At 34.1% G+C, this 21421-nt stretch overlaps 1 protein-coding gene across 1 annotated transcript in view; it reads right to left on the minus strand.

The window, feature by feature from the left end:
* Cngl (Cyclic nucleotide-gated ion channel-like) overlaps positions 1-21421 on the minus strand; it is a 477360-nt gene that overhangs the window by 103759 nt on the left and 352180 nt on the right. Inside the window, exon 13 of the mRNA XM_017629793.1 lies at positions 18866-19076. Within this exon, the coding sequence (XP_017485282.1) occupies positions 18866-19076 (211 nt within the window). The remainder of the gene's footprint in view (positions 1-18865; positions 19077-21421) is intronic.

Raw genomic sequence — 21421 nt, forward strand, 5'->3', positions numbered from 1 at the left:
GTTCCTATAAAAAGTCTAGTGCATAGGGCGACATCTGTAGTGAATAGGGCGAGGTAGATGACATCTAGATGTCGCCCTATGTACTACGTTTGCTACTTTTAAAGAAATGGCGTGTCGTCTATTTCCACTGTAGCGAACGTAGTACATAGGGCGACATCTAGATGTTATCTACCTCTCCCTATTCACTACAGATGTCGCCCTATGCACTAGACTTTTTTATAGCAACTTTGCATAGCAAAGGTTTTATCGTGTCGGACACACAACATTGAAAGTTTCTGGATCCACAACATTGAAAGTTTCTGGAGCCACAACATTGCAAGTTGATAAAAGCGTTGTAAAAAGATTACGCCTACAGGGCCACCCTGCGATCGGGCGCATGTGAGCCATGTGGGACCGCTATAGGGAACTGAAGAAGGAAGCGAGACGTATTTGCCGTAATAAGAAGAGAGAGGCCGAAATACGTTAGTGCGAAGAGCTTGAAATGTTGGCCGACAGGAAGAATACCCGAAAAATTTACCAGAGAGTTAGGCGACTTACGGAAGGTTTTAAGACCAGGGCGTATGCCTGTACGAACAACACTGGCAACCTAGTTAAATCTTAAGAGTACAAAAGTTATACCCAGTACAGTAAGCCATTCATTTGACGTAATTTGGGATGAATATACTCATTTGAATAAAGTGCAGCCAGCTTGGGAGATTTTGCACTAACCATAGAAATGTTTCCAGCATGTGTATATTTAAAGAAAGTGCTTAGTACTCTCAAAAATACCCGATCCTTAAAAGTATCGATACCAAAGAACTCGATCCTCAAAAGTACTCGATACTTCCCAACACTAGTTATGATACCTATAATCGATGATAGTGAATGTGGTCACGGTTATGGCAACGGTTATGGCTAAGACGTTATGGCATGTCACCACTAACTTTACCTAAGTGCGAGCCAAAATCACTCGCTTGCCCTAGTCAGTCATTTAGTAGAATATATTTATTTATTTTTTATTTATTTATTCTTACTTTGATGTTTTCTATGGATCCGTAAAACGTTTGTATTAATGTCTCGAACGGGATTTTTGAATTGTGCTGTTTGCGTGATAAGGACAGTCAGTTATTAAATTAAAAATATTTGCTTATTTTTTATTTATTTATACTTACTATGATGTTTTGTATGGTTCCTTAAAACGTTTGTATTAATGAAATAGCCTCCAACGGTATTCTTGAACTGTGATATTTGTGTGATAAGTATAGTCAGTTTATTAGTGTAAATGATTTATCCTGCAAAGGAGTTTCAATACTTACTCAGATTTATTATATGGTTCCTTAAATTGCTCAACTCAATTAATTGTATAAACGTGTTTTACTCTTTAATATTTTGAAAATTTTTCACAAAATATTCACTAAAGCAATGCCTCTATACTTTTTCGAATATGTTGTCCGAGAAAAGTTAGAGAAAAACAGTAAAACGAATACATTCTCGACACACTCAATGGATAGAAAATCAAATATACAAACTTTCGTTTGAAATACGAGACTCTTAGATGAGACGGGGCTTGGAGGTAAGAGAAACTATCGTAAAACTCGTAACATTTGCTAACATACGTTTCTTGGTCGGGTTGGTATCCACATTTGACAATTGCTTGAATGTGCTAGTTAATATTTTGAAATTTGTTGTCACTTTTTTACCTTTTTAGTCGTTTGAATTTAAATTTTTTCCAAATTGGGAATAAAAGAAAATATATACAAACTAGTAATTTTTAGCAAAAAAAAAACCGACTTCAACTCCCATATAAAAAAATAAATATATATATATATCTCATGATCCGCTGATCGGATCTTAACCAGATTACTATGGGACCACCTCTGAGACACTACCTTTCCGATGCAAGAATTATCGAAATCGGTTGACGTGGTCCAAAGTTATGCGGTAACATAAAAAAAAAAAAAAAAAAAAAAAAATATTCCGACGAACTGATAACCTCCTCCTTTTTTGGAAGTTGGTTAAAAAGAAATATAGAAAGCGAAAAAACTAATAATGCCGCATACGTGTTTTTATGCACGTGACTACGTGTTCATCGTACCGAACGAGGAATATGTAAGAAAACAACGGGAGTTAGCTTCCCACGTGTCTTTGCCACTAATTTGTAAGAATCATTTTAAAACCTCCGACCTTTCTAGTACGAGCATAAAAGGCGTAGCCAGGATCAGATTTAAAGGGGGGGAGGGGGGGCGAAATGAAATATACTTGTTAATTTTTTTGATATATTTTTTATTTAATTAATTTTACACTAATAACAATCGTCTCGGATTTTCAGCAAACTTTTCGATTATTGTCTCCTGAATCAACTCGCGGTTTTCGGTAACGAGTTTTCTATGGACGCTCATGAGGCATAGCCCTGAAAGCTTTTCTTCTCCTGTTGTGCTTCTGAGCCAGGTTTTTACTCTACGAAGTGTACTAAACGATCGCTACACAGTCGCAGTTGTGCATGGAAAAGCACTCAAAATAGAAATACACTTATTTATCGCTGGTAGAAATTCATTTGCTTCTTTGAATAGATCTACAACTTCAACATCCTTCAAATATTCTTCGGACAAGTTCTTTTTTTCCACAAATTGTACCAAATAATGAGTTCACTGCCAATTTCTATATCATTGAACTGTTGAAAATGCTTCGCGTTCTTTTGTACCTCTTCACTGGAACATTTAATCAAATACAAGGGGTGCAATCTAGACAGCGAAAAAGCTGGATTGTTTTCATTGGAAAAGCGCAGTTGTAAAAAGGCCGTTAGTCAATCCAGATGCGGTATTATTATAGATCGTCGCCAGTACTCATTTTCATTGGCCGAGTGGGGGTTACTTCTGTTTTTTTGTTTACCTGGCAAACGTGGTAGAGAAATTTCTACTCCTAGATCGGCTGAAATAAGACTAGATTTATTAATCAACTCTGTAGTCCCCCCATTCTGCATTCCTGGGATCGTTCTTAACTACCTCCAAAATATTTTCAATATGCTGACCAAAGGCAATGAGGTCTACTGTCTTCATTTGCAAAATGTTTGCTGTAGGTTCCAGCAACGTTGAATATTTAGCAATTGTCATTAAAGCAATGATGAATATCGGCCTTATTATAGCAGCACACATTTGATGCGCAGACTTTCTTGTGGAAAAGTTTGCCTGAATTGACAACTTTTCTAAAGCTTCCACAACTTCAGGAAAATTTTCTGAAAATCTCCTGATAGCCTTATATTTTTCCGACCATCTTGTTTCTATTAATTGCGGTTTAGACCCGAATAACAAGCATTCAAAAAAACCCAATATGCAAAAATGCTACCCTGTGATTCTGTTTTATATGATGCATCACTGCGTAACTTCATGCTGCGTGTTCTTAAGTAAACTTAAATAATTCTCACATTGAAATCATATTACCACCAGATGGCGGTGCTTTCCGAATGACTCAGTTTTAACTAATCCGCCTAAAAATATGTGTTGTTCACCAAAAAGCAATGGAAAAGGAAATAGGTTTTAAGCGGAAAACAACGAAAAAGGAAGTACATTTTAGTTGAGTTTTTCCATCGTGTTCATCACAGAATCGTAAGAGAAACTCAAGTGGGTGTTTCATTCAATTCCATACCAATTCAATGCTTAACGTTGTGCTTACTTCATTGTATCAACGATGAAAAACTGAAGCCTTATGTGGAAATTGAGCATAATTACGAATTAGATTACGCATACAATTTTGTGTTTTTTTATTTATTGATTTTTAAAAATTTCTCTTTCGTTCTGTAGCTGTAGGGGGGGGCAGCTGCCCTCCCCCCCGCCCCTACCTGGCTACGCCCTTGACGAGCATAAAGCGTAAGCGATTGCATCCGGAATCAGTTCCGTCAAAGCAAATACTAGTGCTTAATCTATCCAATGTGGAAATTCAAAGAATGTACAAAATTAACTTCAAAAAAATGTGTATTTTTACTATGACTTGATTACCAAAAAGCTCTGCTATACGATTTTTAGGTTTATTTATTAAAGAGTCAGAATGCCATACACAGTTTTGCAAAAAAATTTGGTTTTTTTAAACATATGTTATCTGAGGGTTAATTGAATAAAACGACTAACACAAACACATAAGTTCACGTATGAATTGTCAAATATGGATATTTTCATTACTTGGCACACTGTCTACACTATGCGAGAAAGTAGAGAATTTCGTTTACTTGGGAACCAGCATTAACACGGACAATAATGTCAGCATGGAAATCCAACTCAGAATCACTCTTGCCAACAGTGCTACTTTGGACTGAGTAGGCAATTCAGGAGTAAATTCCTCTCTCGCCGTACGAAAACCACACTCTATAAATCACTCATCATGCCCGTGCTGGTATATGGCGCAAAAGCATGGCCAATGACAACATCCGATGAGGCGGCTCTTGGAGTATTCGAGAGAAATATTTCACGGAAGATTTACGGGCCTTTACGCGTTGACGACGGCGAGTNGATAATAATGTCAGCATTGAAATCCAACGTAGAATCACTCTTGCCAACAAGTGCTACTTTGGACTGAGTAGGCAATTCAGGAGTAAATTCCTCTCTCGCCGTACGAAAACCACACTCTATAAATCACTCATCATGCCCGTGCTGGTATATGGCGCAAAAGCATGGCCAATGACAACATCCGATGAGGCGGCTCTTGGAGTATTCGAGAGAAATATTTCACGGAAGATTTACGGGCCTTTACGCGTTGACGACGGCGAGTGCCGCAGACGATGGAACGATGAGCTGTTTTAGCTTTAGAATGACATAGACATAGTGCAGCGANCATGTGCTTTTTTTAAGAAGTTTTACTTCTATCACGTGTACGATGTTGCACTCGTGCTATTAAACTAATGCTTTTTTCTTAAGTAGTTTTGCTCAGTGCACGGTTAAAAGTTTAGGTTTTAATTTTAAACTTTTTGGACTACATACATATATAACCAAACTGAATTCAGTTTCAAATACAAACCTTCCAAGATTAAAAAAAGAGAGCATCTATGTTGGGTTTAGAATTTAAACAATTCGGTTTAAATTTTCAACCCAAACATTTTCATAACTAAGAATAAAAAAAAAAACTTAAATTTCATGCTCCGTCTNGCAGCGAATTAAAATACAGCGGGTCCGCTGGCTTGGCCATGTCGTTCGAATGGACACCGACGCTCCAGCTCTGAAAGTATTCAACTTGGGACCCGCTGATGGTAGCAGAAGAAGAGGGAGGCCCCCACTGAGATGGAAAAACCAGCTGGAGAAGGACTTGGCATTTCCAATTGGCGTCATTTGGCACAGAAAAGAAACGACTGGCATGTTTTGTTGAACTTGGACAAAATCGGTTAGGCGGTTACAGCGCCAAATAAAAAGAAGAAGATTAGTGCATTTAAATGTGTTCCATCCGCTGAATGCTTTACAATATTTTACTCAAGATATGTATATCAAATAAAACACCTCTTTGAGGTAAAATTTTCGAGAGGGAAAATCTTTTTTTTATTTATTCGAATCGTTGCAAAAGTTCTGTTTTTTATTTTGTGTTTCTAGCAGTAGACGCAATTTTGCAACGTTCCGAATAAATAAAAAAAAAAAATTCCGGACGTTTCAAAGGCAGTTAAAAAATGCGTATAATTTTCGTCAGGAAATTGATATCATAAATTTTGTGTTTCTAGTTCAGCTTTCGTCACTCGAAAATTTTACCTCAAAAAGGTGTTTTATTTGATATCAATTATTTTGGGGTAGCAAATTTAAAATCAACCAAAATACAAACAATAATCTAAATGTTTTATTTTTCTCAACTAAATTGCTAAAAATATTATCTAAATCTAAATTATGTATTCAAATCGATGTGTCCATTGAAACATATAATTTTTCGTATACGAAATAAAGCTAAAAAGAATGATCATATCCTCTGTATTCGAAAAAATTAAAATTAAAAGAAAATTATGAGAAATGATAAAAACTTATCAACTTGGTACCAACTTTTGATACAATAAACAACTGTATTCGTCTGATTGTCTCGTAGTTTATTTTTGTTAACATTTCTACCGGGTGTGTGGCGCACACATGTGCTTTTTTTAAGAAGTTTTACTTCTATCACGTGTACGATGTTGCACTCGTGCTATTAAACTAATGCTTTTTTCTTAAGTAGTTTTGCTCAGTGCACGGTTAAAAGTTTAGGTTTTAATTTTAAACTTTTTGGACTACATACATATATAACCAAACTGAATTCAGTTTCAAATACAAACCTTCCAAGATTAAAAAAAGAGAGCATCTATGTTGGGTTTAGAATTTAAACAATTCGGTTTAAATTTTCAACCCAAACATTTTCATAACTAAGAATAAAAAAAAAAACTTAAATTTCATGCTCCGTCTGAAGGGGATTGAATCCGGACAGCCTTGGTAGCAACCAATTGTGTCAACCATCTTTGCACACTCAGCTACAGCAACGCATGTAAATGTGCTTTCATAAGTTGAGTTTGAATCAACACCACATTTCGCTGTGTGCAAACGTTTTCTATTTCAGTTTAGATTTTAAACCAAATTTTCTATATTTGAAACCTAGAAACTAGAATTAAAACATTTTGGTTTGAGTTTTAAACCACGAACTTTTTCGACTAAAATTTAAACCAGAACATATTAAAAATTGCTTAAAACTATTGACTGGTTTAAAAAGTAGACTATAAAAAATTAAAAAAGGCAGTAGTCCCAGCGCGGTTTAAAAATTAAACCCAAATTTTTGACCGTGTGGCAATTTATACATATGTATGTAAGTAGTAGCGGCACATTGGGTGAACTAAATGCATTCATACATACATATTTATGTACAACTGTAGCTAATATTGTACGCGTCTTCCCAGGTTGGTTAAGTGCGGGTGATAAACACATGTAGCATAGTTAAATACTGTGTACATAACTACAATTAAAACGGAGAAAATGTTACAATTTCGGCATATGACTGAAAACAACTCTAAAATACACACAAATTGTGGTTTCCAAGACATGTACGAAGTGATTAGCACAGCTGCATCCTTCAACTTATCAACTCGCGGGAAATTTCCCGATTTGCCGAGAATTTCGATTTGAGTTTCAATCGGGGAATGGGAACTTTTTTTGGGGCACTGTATGTTATTTTTATATCTTAAAGTAACCAAATTAGACGAGTATGTTAATTTTGAACCATTTGACCCTTTTTGGAGCGACATTTTTTCAATTTGAATCGTATTATCTCCACAACAAGAGTTTTCCCAGATATAGGCTATATACCAGATGAAAGCTAAGATTTCGTACTAGATTTGTTGAAACTAAGAATAAAATCGACTGACCAGTTTTTGAGAAAATTCTCGAAATCTATATTTTCAGCAGCCCGATATTTAGTTTTCAGGCGATAACGTTATGACATATTTATATTTCATAAACACAAAAGATAGCGTTAGATAGCCTGTTTGAAGACCATTCTACTGATATCCACATCAATGACATGGACTGAGTAGTGCGGCCTCAGTGGTAGTTTAAAAACTGCATTTTTTCGAATTTCAGGCAGCAGCCACGCCCACAAAGGCGTACGAATCAAAACATCCTGGAACAAAACCTTCTTAGTTTTTTTTTTGTACTTTAATTCCTGAAGGTTTGAAAAAAATTAAATGATGGTACGTACAGACGCCACATACATACCAAAGCATCTCGTAGTGGAGACACGAACCAAAACACATTTAGCTCTATATCTTTCCAACTAGTTGCTGGAACTTAATACATAAGCTATCGTTTGAAAGGTATTGGCCTATAGAATAACACTAAATATGTTGGGTGTGACCACATGTCCCCTTAAACCGGCAAAAGCAAAAAAACGTTTCTTGTTTCGCAACACTTTAGCCTAATGTTTAAGAATCCGGTTAATGGCTTATGAAGCTTGAATACATTTTCTGTAGACACTCTGCAAGACCTTTCCAACGATATCTCAAACATGTCGATTGGACGTCTCGATAAAAACTTCCAAATCTCGTGTATATGTATATAAGCGAGTCATTCCAGCATGCTACTGTGGCTGCTTTCATCACTCGCGCGTACTGCCGTGCGCTGTGATATTTAAGTCACTAAAATTTTAAGGAGGGGGCCTAAAGGTTTTTATTTTTACCTCCCTTTTATTAGCTCGGGATGTAACTATGTAATATTGATGCGCCTAAAAGATGCAGCGATTTCTATTCTCATAGCTGATGACAGTACGAATGCAAATTATAATAGCGAGGTTTTAGTTTTTTAAACTATAATTTTTATTTACTTTAATCTATCCTTCATTTAATTTGATGGAGTATTAAGAAAGATATGACGCATTATTCATCTGATACAGTGCTTTCTGCTTTTTAAAAGCCCCTTTTTAAATAAATAACTAAATGTAAAAAACGTGACTATTTTTTGCATGTACGTGAGCTTATTTATCCCCTTCAAAATGAGTTACAATTCATTAAATTTTATAAAATATTAAAGGAGATATCGTTTTGTAAAAGAAAATACCTTTTAGAAATAAGTATATTGATTGATAGATAGATTGCTTGCAGTGTTGTAGCACATTACATTTTAATATAACTTTGAAGTAGCTAGGACTTACTGTACGAAAGCAATTTAAGTGAAAAATTATTTAAATTTTTTGTATTTTTTTTATGGAAATTGACAGAAAATAAAAAATCATTTTCAACTTAAATTGCTGGTGAAATCGGCTGTTAGCGTTGTTTTTTGGCAATTTTTTGTTAACGCATTTTTTCCATACAAATTATGTTCGACAATTTTTTTGTATGGAGAAAATGGGCAACACCTTCAACAAAAAATTGCCAAAAATCAACAATGTAAGCCCTAGCTACTTAAAATTTCTGGAAAACTGGACACTCAGCATCTTTCTAAGAAATCAAATTAAAAAGCTGACAATTTTTATGAAACTTTGTCGAATTTTGCTAATTTTTTTACAAAATTTTAAATTATAACGTACATGACTTTCGTTAGATAACGAGCTACACTTTCATAAAAAATAATAAACATTAAATGAATGAAAGGGTACTAGCCAAAGAATGCTTAAATGTTTTTTCCCTATTTGTTCAGTTGGAAATACGGTTGCAAGACGTACTGATTTTATCAGTACAGTACTGATTTTTCAACTCTTGTACTGATTTTATTCATTTCTTCAATCAGTACGCTTATGTCCTGATTTTTCAAAATTTGTACTGATTTGTACTGAATTTTCAACTCAAACAAAATACTTTAGGATTTTCTTAAGGTTTTTACATAACGTTGCAACTTGCTTAAACTGCACTGTGAAAAGTAAGAAGAAAATAATTTAATTCTAGTTGACATGTTTCAAATAATATTTGATATGCCCAAGAAATTAATACAACACAAAGATAAATCATTTTATGGGCACATCGTCGGGTCGTTACATATCAGTTGCGATAATATGATGGAGCTTAAATTATTTAAAAAGGATGCCGTTTTTTGTCGAGTGTTTTTAGTTATCTCGGAAATATTTTCAGTTTAATAACAGCAAATTTTAATATTCGAATGGCTTTTGGCTATAAGTTACAATTCTTTTTTCAAAGTTTACTGACATTGTAAAAGAGCTTTGCATACAAGACATAGAGTTAGATATTCTCTTTAGCGAATTCTTAGTCTTTCAAAGTTTTAGCGAAGTTGAAAAAATTAATTTAAGCCATGAGGAAATAAAGATGCATTTCTTAGATAGTGGTACTTTTCCACAGTTTGAAAAAACATGTAATTTTGTGTTTTTTTTCAATACCACAATCAAACGAAACAACTGAGAGGATCTTAAGTATAGAGTTTGCTTCCTGACGCAAAACGAGAAACGGGCTTCTAATTAAAATTTTTTAAAGTGTACTTCTAATTAAAAGTAATTTTAAAATGAAATGTATAGAATTCGTTGACTATTTAAACACTGAAGATTGAACCATCTCATTATTGCTATTCAAATATGTCATAAATATAAAATAATTTGTGGCTTCTGTGTACAATGATGTGTACACTCATGTTAAAATGAACAACACTTTTATTTTTTATGAACTATATTTTATTTATACCAAAATTTGTTAAAAACAAGTACTCTGGCATTTTAAAGCATTATCTGTAACTTACATTCATAATTTTGCTTTATAAAAAAGTGTACTGAAAAGTACTGATTTTTTTAGCATGAAAAAGTCAAACGTACTGATTTCGTGCATAAAAAATCTGGCAACCCTAGTTGGAAAGTGCATCAGCATGAAATGAAAAACAATGCTGTGTTGCTCGAGCACAATCTCCACCTGATATGGCTACGTTGGCATGATTAATTTTTTTTTCAAGTACTGCAGCTTCTGCTCCATTAATCCTGGACCTTGAACAGTGGGCACAACCGTACTTTGTTTGTCAAGTTATTTTACTTTAGACCATATGTGACCTGGTCTACGGAAAGGGGGCTTAGGTGTCAAAAAATCAATTTTCACTTTTTGGTTGATTCGGATGGAAGATGAGATGCTTTTTCACGTGGTGAAAAGCAGAAAATCCTAACTTGCTTAGAAGTGTACTAAAAATGTAGAGAAAGAAGAGTAAAAATACGACAAAATATAATTTATTGGTAATGAACAAAATACATTGAATTATAAGCTATAAAGACATGATTATACACTAGAAAAACGTATTATGGGCCAAAAATAATAATGCTGAGTAGTTTTGTCCGTATACGGCACTGAACTCCTCATCAACACTCATGTTTCATTTCATGCGAAATGCGAAGACGATAATGAACAGAAACAGTAAACGTCACCTCTTCAGTGTTACTTTCTTAAATGTTCCACACTAGCAACTTACACGATGAACTATAATAATATTCCGACCAACAACAACACTTACTGGACCAACAACAACACTTACTGGACCAACAACAACACTTACTGGACGTCCGGCGCGGAGAACAATTAACGAGATAATGAGAAACTGACGAAACGAGTTGCTTACTTTTAACAGCTTTTTCACAGAAAACTAGTTTTCGCACGTAAGCTCCCTTTTCGTAGACCAGGTCACATATGTTTCTACTAGATTTAGCGTAGTCGGATATGGTCCCAAACGAAGATACAACTTAAGATCTCAAAATCGTATCAGATTTTCTGAACTTAAATTGGAAATTTCTGAATTTGAAATGAAAAGTTTCTGAATTTGAATTGTAACTTTCTGAACTTGAATTCTAATTTTCTGGATTTGAAATTAAGGTTTCTGAATTTTGAAATGTAACTTTCCGAATTTGAATTGCAACTTTCTGAATTTAAAATGGACATTCTGAATTTGAATTGCCATTTTATGAATTTAAAATGGAAATTCTGAATTTCAATTGAAGCTTTCTGAATTTGAAATGAAAATTCTGAATTTGAAATGGAAATTCTGAACTTGAATTGTAACTATCTAAATTTGAAATGGAATTTCTGAATATGAATTGCAACTTTCTAAATTAAAACTGAAAAAGGTGTAAAAAGGCTCTTTTTCTATTGTCAGTTTATGAAATAAAAGTTTGGGGTAAGAAGCTTTGCGGTTTTGTTTTTTCAAATTTTGTGGGTTTAACATAGGGAGTCAGTGGCGTAGCCAGGGAGGGGGATTGGGGAAATAGATTCCCCCCTTCGTCAGTGAAATTAAACTTTTTATTTTTTAATTAATAACACAATACTATTTTACAATTTCCGATTTATAATTTTTTTATTTCAGACTGATGACAAATTATCTTTTAATGAATATATAAAATTATCGGTTGGTGGATTATGTATTTGAATATTTGCGAAATACACTAGCCCATTTTGCTTAGTTCCCCACAGTGTTGGGAAATAAAATTGTTCCTTCAGTACGAAATCTATAAAAAAAACTGTACTTTTCGACTGTAAATTGTATCGAATTTTTAATTTGCTCATATGCATACATGCATACATAGATTCACGGGAAAGTTTATGTAGGTACATTTACATGTTTTACACCTTTAACATAAATGTCAAGGCAGATATTTTAAGATACACTTCTTAACAACCAATTTTTTTAAGTTATTATGAATGGATAAAAGAGACATCTTCTTTGAATTCAGTACTAAAACTTGACATTTCAAGTGCTTATCAAAACTTTATACATGTTAACTAGATTCGCCATTTATCTTAAAATTATATAATTTTAATTATTTGTTTACAAAAATGTTTACACTTTAACAAAACCCGTATAATCTTTGCGCAACATTAAAAAAATTAACGAACTTTCGTAAAGCTTTTTAATTAGATTTCCTAGAAATATATATTTTGAGTATGCAGTTTTGTAGCCCGATCAATTCAAATAAAGCGCAAGTTTAAAATACATAGCTTCGACTTATCGTTGATTTTTAATATATATATGTATATTTTTTTTGATGAAGGCGTTGCTCAATTTCTTTATTAAAAAATCGTCGAACATACTTAGATAATATGGAAGAAAATTACCGACATCGTCAAAAATATGCCATACATCAACTGTAAATCACAGCTACTTTAAATTTGCACTTTATTAGACTAAAATTGAATGAGCTAAAAAACTGCAAAATATTAAGAGATAAAATTGAAATAGAAAGTTCGAAATTTTTACGAAAGTTTGTCGATTTTTTTTTTAATGTTGTTCAAAGATTAAACTTATTTTCATTTAGTGCTCGGTAAGGAATAAACTATATTTTTATAAACAAATAATTCAAATTAAAATATAATTTTCAAAACTTATAAGGGCAAAAACGAGAAGGTGAAGACAAAAAGAGAATAAAAAAAATTTCCCGCAGTGAATTTTCAGATTTTTAAAACGGTATAGTAATTTAATTTTTTAAATTTAAATAAAGCATGACGACCCTATGGAATAAACGAGTAGATAAAAAATATATAACGGTAAAACTGGCACATACATAAATATATGAAAGAAAGCACTCAGGCGAAGCACAGTGGGACGTCCCCATATAAGCAGCGGTCAAAAGTAGTAAGCGTACTAGAAATTCGGTGAAATTTCGTGTATGCGGTGCTCGGCAATTAGGAATGAATAAATGTGGAAAATAGTAAACTTCAACGCGCTACCACGCCCACAGCTCTTATGGGCGTAAATAGTAAATGTTATCCAATTTTGATGAAATTAAGAGCATATGCTGGATTTAATGAGAAAATCATAAATCTGAAAGATCGTCAAAATCGGTTTACATTATTGTCCAGTAATTCTAGAAAAACAGGCGCAAACTAAGAAAAAAAAACTTTGTTTATGAAAGTCGGTGGCCCTGCTCGTTTAAGCCAGAATTTTCCAACTAGGAAGTTAATAAAAAAAAATTCTTATTACGGCGCCCACCTTCTACACAACTTTTTTTGGCTCCAAGTACTAAATTTTATGAATTTTGGAGAAAAGGAACCGGCACATTTATTTTATTACTAAGGAAGTGGCTATTTATACATTTTAAAAATGACAAAGCGAAAACATTTGCAACACCTGCATGCTAAACTAGGTTCGCGATATTTATTTACACTGAAACTTTCAATTTACCTACATTTTATACAACAAAAACTGAGCTAAGGCCAGCAGAACTCTTGCCAACGAAAACGGATCTCGTCCAGAGAAGCCCTCATTTTTGGCTGAATCTTGAATGTGATTAATAGATTGGCGAGTCATTAATATCTACATCTTCTTCAATTTCCATTTTATATTGCAAATTATTTATTTTATGTACACCACCAGACTCTTTCCCTTCAGCTCTACAATAAAAATTCAATACATTTTTACAGGAGGTGGGTCTATAAAAGGAAGAAAAGCAGCTAGACTCGCAGTTCCTCGCAGCTGAAATTATTTGAGACATGACACGCATTTTTAATGTTTACTTGTCCTAAGTACAGTTAGCTCGCTTCCTGGGTCCTTCTTAAATATGCCTTTTTAAAGTAAGCACTCGAAAAATTTTATACTCACAAAATTATGTAGAATTTCAAAGTAAACTATTTTATACATTTCAAAAGATTTATAAGAATTTAAAGGAATGCTTGCCCACAGATATATTCAAAAACTGCTCGGCAATCAGATTGGTTTTTTATATACGCGCGGAAATTTTCTTTCATCGAACTCCCCCTCCCCCCAAAGCCAAATCCTGGCTACGCCACTGTAGGGAGTGGTAAATATTTTTCACATCTCTTTAAAACTCGGAGCTATGAATATAAAAATGATGCCGTCAATGCGCATAAACTCCTTTAAATATACATACATAATCCACAGGCAAATTTATGAGTTAGCCAAATATGTGAGGAGTTTATCCTGAAGAGAATGTAAATAACGCTAGCGCTCTGAGTTTTTGAAATTGGAGCGCTCTCAAATAATGTAACTCCTCACAGCGAGAGCGTATTTTAATGGCTTTACGAACTCTGTTTTAGGAAGGTCAGTGACTTTTACTTGTAAAAACTCACATATTCCATCGCTAGATCTAATTTTTAATTTTTTTTTGCCGAGCTTTGAGAATACATATAGTAGAAATGTAGGGGGTCCACCGAAACCAGTAAAATTCCCAAAGTTGGTCTACGAGAAAAAAAGTTTGGGAACCTCTGGTCTGGATACAAAACTACATTATCTACGATTCTATTTTTCGAGCAGATGGGCCAATTTTTTCTTCAGGGTACATACATACATAAATATGTACATATAGATTTTTGTAATAAGTTGATTACTCAAATCGATTTTGGGAGTTTCTGGACAGGAAATTCAGATTGGCGGTATTTATTTTACGACTCGCGCTTTTTCTATTCGAAAATCTTTCCACCCTTGTTACCAACAGCAATTACATAAATTTCAGAGTTCTATTATTACCAGGGAACGGATTTTTAGGACCTAAAAACCTATAAAAAAGGCAAAATAAAGTAACGAAATAGGCTGGAATAGGCAAAATAAAATAGCGAAAACGGCAGGAAAAGGCACTAGGTATTGCAAAAAAGGCAAAACAAAATAGCGAAAAAGGCAGGAAAAGGCAAAAAAAAGGTATTGCCAAAAAAGCAAAATAAGGCACTAAAAAAGACAGAAAATACGAAGAACAATCAAAAAATATATTTATTTTAGAAGTTTCTATATTACAAGNAGTAACATTGAACCACAAGATGCATTTTGAAGTTTTCTGGCAGCATTTTCATTCGATTTTCGCGAAGAAAAGCCTTGAATATACTAAATGTGCGCTCGACGTAAGTTGATACAAGTGGAGCCCAATTTAAATATGGAGCGTTTGAAACGTTCATATTATCAGGAATAAGGGCGTTTTCCTCGCCCTTTACAATTTTATACACACCCCTTATTGTCTTCAAGCCTACGTTAGCTGAGAAAACGGCTTTGAATTTTTCCAACACCAATTTGGCAAGAGGTCCCTGCGCTTCTATAAGCCGCATGGGCATGTGTATATTATTTAATCTTAAAAAAAAATTGTAAATGCTATAATCACTTTTTTAAAGGTAGAATATGCAGAAAAAGGCAAATATCTTAAAAAAGGCAAAAAAAGCAAATATCTTAAAAAAAGCAAAAAAAGGCAACATCAAATGTGTATACATGGAATCAGGGAAAGCTAAATCGTGGACATTTTTAATCGAATATACTCTACCTCTTTAGCAGAAAAAAAGGCAATTTCCATAAAATCCGTTCCCTGATTATTACTCTCGCTGTACTTTTACGTAGAAATAAAAAATCAACAAACATCTACATACATATGTGCTGTGCGCTGATTAAAGGTTGAGTCTTTACTTTAATACATCAACACTTCACAATAAAATGTAGATGTAATACATATGTAGAACCAAATGCCACAAAAACTCGCAAAGTAAGTCCCGTTCCAGACACGTCAAGTCTTGCTTTCAAGTCTGCTCGTTCTTTGGCGAACGATGTGAGAAGAGAGGGAAAGGGTACAGATACCTACGTACCGTGAAGTCGTTTCAGGTTTTTTTGTCTCTTTTGATATTTTCCTTGCTTCCGGTTTAAAAAACGAATGACTTGAATTCAATAATAGTTTACGCGTATAGAGCAATTAGATAACACAGAAGAGAATGTGACAATTGCTTGATGGCTTGAAGTATCTGGAAGGGGGCTAAAATGTGGAATTACTAGGGACAGGAATTTCGATTCGATATTAATACATTAGCTATAAAGTTAACCCTTGTATCGTATCCAAAGTGAAATAAACATTACAAAGTTAACGTGATTAATAACACGGTGTTACAAAAAAAAACTTTGCATGTACCTTTTATGTCATGTAGTTGGGGTGGTAGAACAGGTCTAAAGAATAATTTTGGCAGAACTTCAAATGCACTCCAAAATCTTAAGTTAAGATCAAAAAACTGGGAATCTGGATGTTGGGTCGGTCAAAACACCGGTCATAAATTGGACGGGTTATAGCCCGAACACAATGAAAACGACAAGCTACAAACCTTAGCTGTCAAATTATTTTAACACGTACTCTTATGTAGATAATTATTTTGGCGACGACCGGGCTACGCGACGGCTGTGGTTGTGGCCAGATTAGATCTATTTCTATTTTTCTGGCGACAGATAAGGTTCTTCCTCTTCTTTTATGTCAAACTCATACAAATTCATGATGTCGCTGCCGCGTTCAAAGAAATCATGTCGCCATCGACAAAGCGCTTAGATAATAAAGATGACAAATTGGAAGCTGTGGTCGGTAGCTCGTCGTTTTCAATGTGTTCTGAACTATATCATAATTTTATATTCATTGAAAAGCGGAAGGTTGTGTCTTTCCACTGCATCTATGAAATTTAAGTTAGGATGATAACCATTTGTTCCGTGAACAAAAAAGCTTAAGTAAATCCGAAAAACATTAGTTATGGTGACTTTCATGGTTACCCATAAATATTTTCAGTTTGCTGACCATAACTTAAGATTTTGGGAGTATATTTGAAATTCTGCTAATGCCAAAATGATTTTTTAGACTTGTTCTACCACCTCTAAAACCATTTCTTTTTTTGTAGCACCGTGTAATATATATATATTGTACACTAACAGGCAAGGGCGTAGCCATGATCTGATGTAAGGGGAGGACGGGAGAAACGAAATAAACTTGTTAATTTTTTTATATATTTTTTTATCATTTTTACGTTAATAACGATTTTCAGCAAACTTTTCTGCTTCTGAATCATCTCGCGGTTTTCGGTAACGAGTTTTCTATGGACACTCCGGAGGCATAGTCCAGAAAGACTTTGTGCTTCTGGGCCAGGTTTTTACTCTACGAAGTGTACTAAAACGATCGCTCCACAGTCGCTGTTGTGCATGGAAAAGCACTCAAAATGGAAATACCCTTATTTATCGCTGTTTTCTTCTTTAAATAAATCTACAACTTCAACATCCTTCAAATCTTCTTCAGGCAAGTTCTTTCTCTTCCATAAATTGTACCAAAGAAGGAGTTCACTTCCCATACCTAGATCATATATCTGTTGAAAATGCTTCTATTTATTTTGTACCTTTTCACTGGAAAATTTAATCGAATGCAATGGGTGCAATGTAGACAGCGAAACAGCTGGAGTATTTTAATTGGAAAAGCGAAGTTGAAAAGAAGCCGTTAGTGAATCCAGATACGGTATTATTATAGACCGTCGCCAGTACTCATTTTTATTGAAAGATGGGGATTACTTCAGTTTTTTTTGTTAACCTGCCAAACGTGGTAGAGAAATTTCTACTCCTAGATCGGCTGTAATCATACGAGATTTTTTAATTAACTCCGTAGTGACTCCCTCTGCATTCTTTCGATCATTCTTAACCACCTGCAAAATATTTTCAGTATGCTGATCATCGGCGATGAGGTCTATTGTGTTCATTTGAGAAATGTTTGCTGTAAGATCCAGACATTGAATATTTAGCAATTGTCATTAAAGCAATGATGAACATCGGCCTTATTATAGCAGCACACAATTGATGCGCAGACTTTCTTGTGGAAAAGTTTGCCTGAATTGACAACTTTTCTAAAGCTTCCACAACTTCAGGATAATTTTCTAAAAATTTCCTGATAGCCTTATATTTTTCCGACCATCTTGTTTCACACAAAGGTCATATATCAGCAGCATAATTCTTGCGTATCATTGATTCGCGAAAAAAGTGTATCACATATTTTAGGGTAGAAATAGTACTTCTTATTTTTGGAACCTCATTTAAGTCATTCACAACAAGATTTAACGGAAGAGGAAGTGTTTCCTCGTTTGGTTTTTCTATCCTGTTTATCACAGAATGGTAAAAGAAACTTAAAAGGGTGTTTCTTTCAATTCTGTGCCAATTCAATGCTTAACGCTGTGCTTACTTCATTATAACAACGATGAAAAACGCAGGCCTTATGTAGAAATTGAGAGTACAATTACGAATTCGATTACGCATACAAATTAGTATTTTTTTTTTATTGATTTTTGAAATTTTCTCCTTCGCTTTGTAGCTGCCCCTACCTGCCTACGCCCTTGCTAACAGGCCTATTCTGGTTGTCACCGAGCATTTTTATACCGGGAAATTTTGTTACCAAAATATGACACCACTTCTTATAACAACAATTCTAAGTACCTTTGGTAACGTTTTAATCTATTCAGCAATTCAGCTATGAATTTTTCGTAAATCCAGTGTTGCATATTTCACGGGTCAATGTTTTGTTACCTGCTTATGAGATAGTAACAAAATTTACCAGTGCGCAGTTTCGGTTCGGTTTCGACATTGTGTACCTGAGGATTACTGCGTACTACATCACGCACATTTTGAAAGTGGATCATTTTCTCGGAAAATTGTTGGATGTAAATACGACACATCATGATGTTTTTATAATTGTTGGCATCATTGCTACAAATTTTTAACAGTTTTCTTACTTGCTTCTCTTTGAGTAACCGTAGCCTTTGTAGTAAAGGTAGTCCAGCTCCAATAGGACTCGGTGTTTTATCGTGAGATGCTCTTTCTTTCATTTCCTCCTTGTCTTCCGACCGCACATGTGACATTCTCCTCAAAGTTGTTTTGTTCCCTTTGTTTGAAATTTCATGTAGCGGTTGCATTTCTAAAGATTCGTCACTTCTTCTGTTAGTCCTAGAAAAATCAATCAGTTGTACAAATATACGCACATATACATACATATGTATAAATCTACTAAATATATTGCTTATGTCTAAAGTTATAGGATATACGAGCCCCTCTATTGCATATTAACTAATAGATTGTGCTTTGTAGATACGCTGTATTCCATTACTCGAAAATTATAGTGAATAGGAAAAGAATTAATTTTTTCTTGGTAATGCAGCACTTAACATTTTCTAAATTAATACATATATTCTGCTCCCCAGAGGTGTATGGATGACTGTTTTGAAGTCAAATGTATGAAGAAAAAAATTTCAAAAATTAAGGTATGCGAATTCAAGTTGATATCAGTGTGCGACCATAATGTAATAAACAAAGTTAAATCAATAGTTGCGTTTTCTTACTCATTTCCAGTAAAAGTTTTTACGAGTTTTCATGTTTTGGCGTTTTCGTACGCAAAAACTTGCAAAGTAGGGGAAATTGAGAGAGCGAAAAATGACAGTTGAAGTTGCAAGTTTTTACTGGATTTTACTGGATAAATTTTTACTTGTAAGAATTTTCCAGTACGAAAAACAGCTGATCGCATGTTGCTGGATGAAATTTAAACTAATAAGGAAACTGTTTGTGGGTTTTTAATGTTGAATTTTACAAAATAAACCTATTTAAATACAAAATATATTGTTTTATTAGGAATTTGCTGCGAATAAACAACCAATTTATCAGCTGTTCATGAAACTTGCAAATTATTACTGGAAAAGCGTTCGCGTACTTTATTGCAAATTTTTTCCATGAGAGCGAATTCTTAGAAATACAGTTACTGGAGAGTTGCTGGCAAGTTACTGGATAATTTGTAACAACACACAACTAATATATGACGTACGCTTATTTGAAAATGTAAATGTGAAGAATTCATATATTTGATTACATTAACCGTCTTTTGGCTTTTGTTCATATATGACACGATGAGCTACATAATCGCAAAGTGTACAAAACACATACGCTATGGGTGTATGTATTTATACGAATGCATTATGGTTTAGTGAATTAAAATACGACTTCTTCACTTGCTAGGCCACTTCGTCCTTAAAGATAACAATTCCATAGCCCTTAAAGTACAGAATTATGCTGGTGTTGGCAGGAGAAGACCAAATGAAGTTTGACTTGACTTCACTTAGTATTTCTATTTTGCGCTAGTTAATATATATATTTTTTTTAATTCATATATTTTATTGCAATCTGCATTGTGCATTAAGAAATATTTAAAACTTATTACTAGATAAAAATAATCATGTATTGAGTACACCCAGTGGTGCAACCATATTTTTTTTCGCAGGTGTTCAATATTAGTAGAGATCTAATATTGACTTCCTTTTAAGTCGCTGTAATGATACTGTATGAGAAATTAGTGTAGAAATAAGAGGATTTGGGTGATCATGAATTTTTGTTGGTGCGCCAAGGCGTAGTTTTTATTTCAGAAGAACCAATAGGAATGACGGTCACGGTGTATTTGGTTGCTTGTGACATAAAACGGAGCGTTCGCAATCATTTTAAGATTTTTTAATAGGAAACTTGGATGGGTCTGCAGAGCCCCATAACTGTATTTCATATGTCCATACCGGCTTTAAAACAAATGAATAGAATAAGAGCTTATCCTAGAGTGAGACTTGAGATTTTGGGTTCAGTAACCAGTGATAGGAATAACAAAATGCCTGGCGCGACCTTAGGTGGTTACTGAGCCAATCAGGAAACAGAATGGTTGAATATATACGAAAATATTACGAAATAACGCACGAAGGTTGAGTTGATGGAACTGCATCAGTATTGAGTCGTCTTCGCTTGGCATATAATTTATTTCATTCGATTGAAGTGCAGGACGTAAACCCTGCATAGATAATGAAGTCAGTTGAATACCACACGCATTCATCGATTTCCTTCTCTCTGTAACATCCTCCGCACAATAAACGTAACTTTTTTCTTTTTACCGCGCTTTTATTTGTGGGTAGTGTCTGGCATTTTTTATGAAATTTTTTCTTTTTGCTCTGCATTTTCTAAAACGAATTATTTTTGGAATTGTAATACAAAAATTTTAAATTTGAAATACATTTATAATGTTGCTACTGGCAAATGGGTTAATGAAATGACAAAAGTGTTGTCAAATAAGCGTATCGAAAATAGATATGTCATATATTGATTTCACTTTGTTTATTATACTATGTGTGCGACAATTTTATGACACTTCGAACCAGCCCGGATTTTGCTAATATTTTCTGAAAGTATACATATCTATCTATACTATACAGGGTGTCCCAGAAGTAACGTGCCAAACTTTAGGGGAAGGTAGGTGTGGGGGTGGGGGG

The sequence above is a fragment of the Rhagoletis zephyria genome, unplaced genomic scaffold (assembly GCF_001687245.7).
Source record: "Rhagoletis zephyria isolate East Lansing unplaced genomic scaffold, Rhagoletis_zephyria_1.1 Rzeph_scaffold_00084, whole genome shotgun sequence".
Taxonomy (NCBI): domain Eukaryota; kingdom Metazoa; phylum Arthropoda; class Insecta; order Diptera; family Tephritidae; genus Rhagoletis; species Rhagoletis zephyria.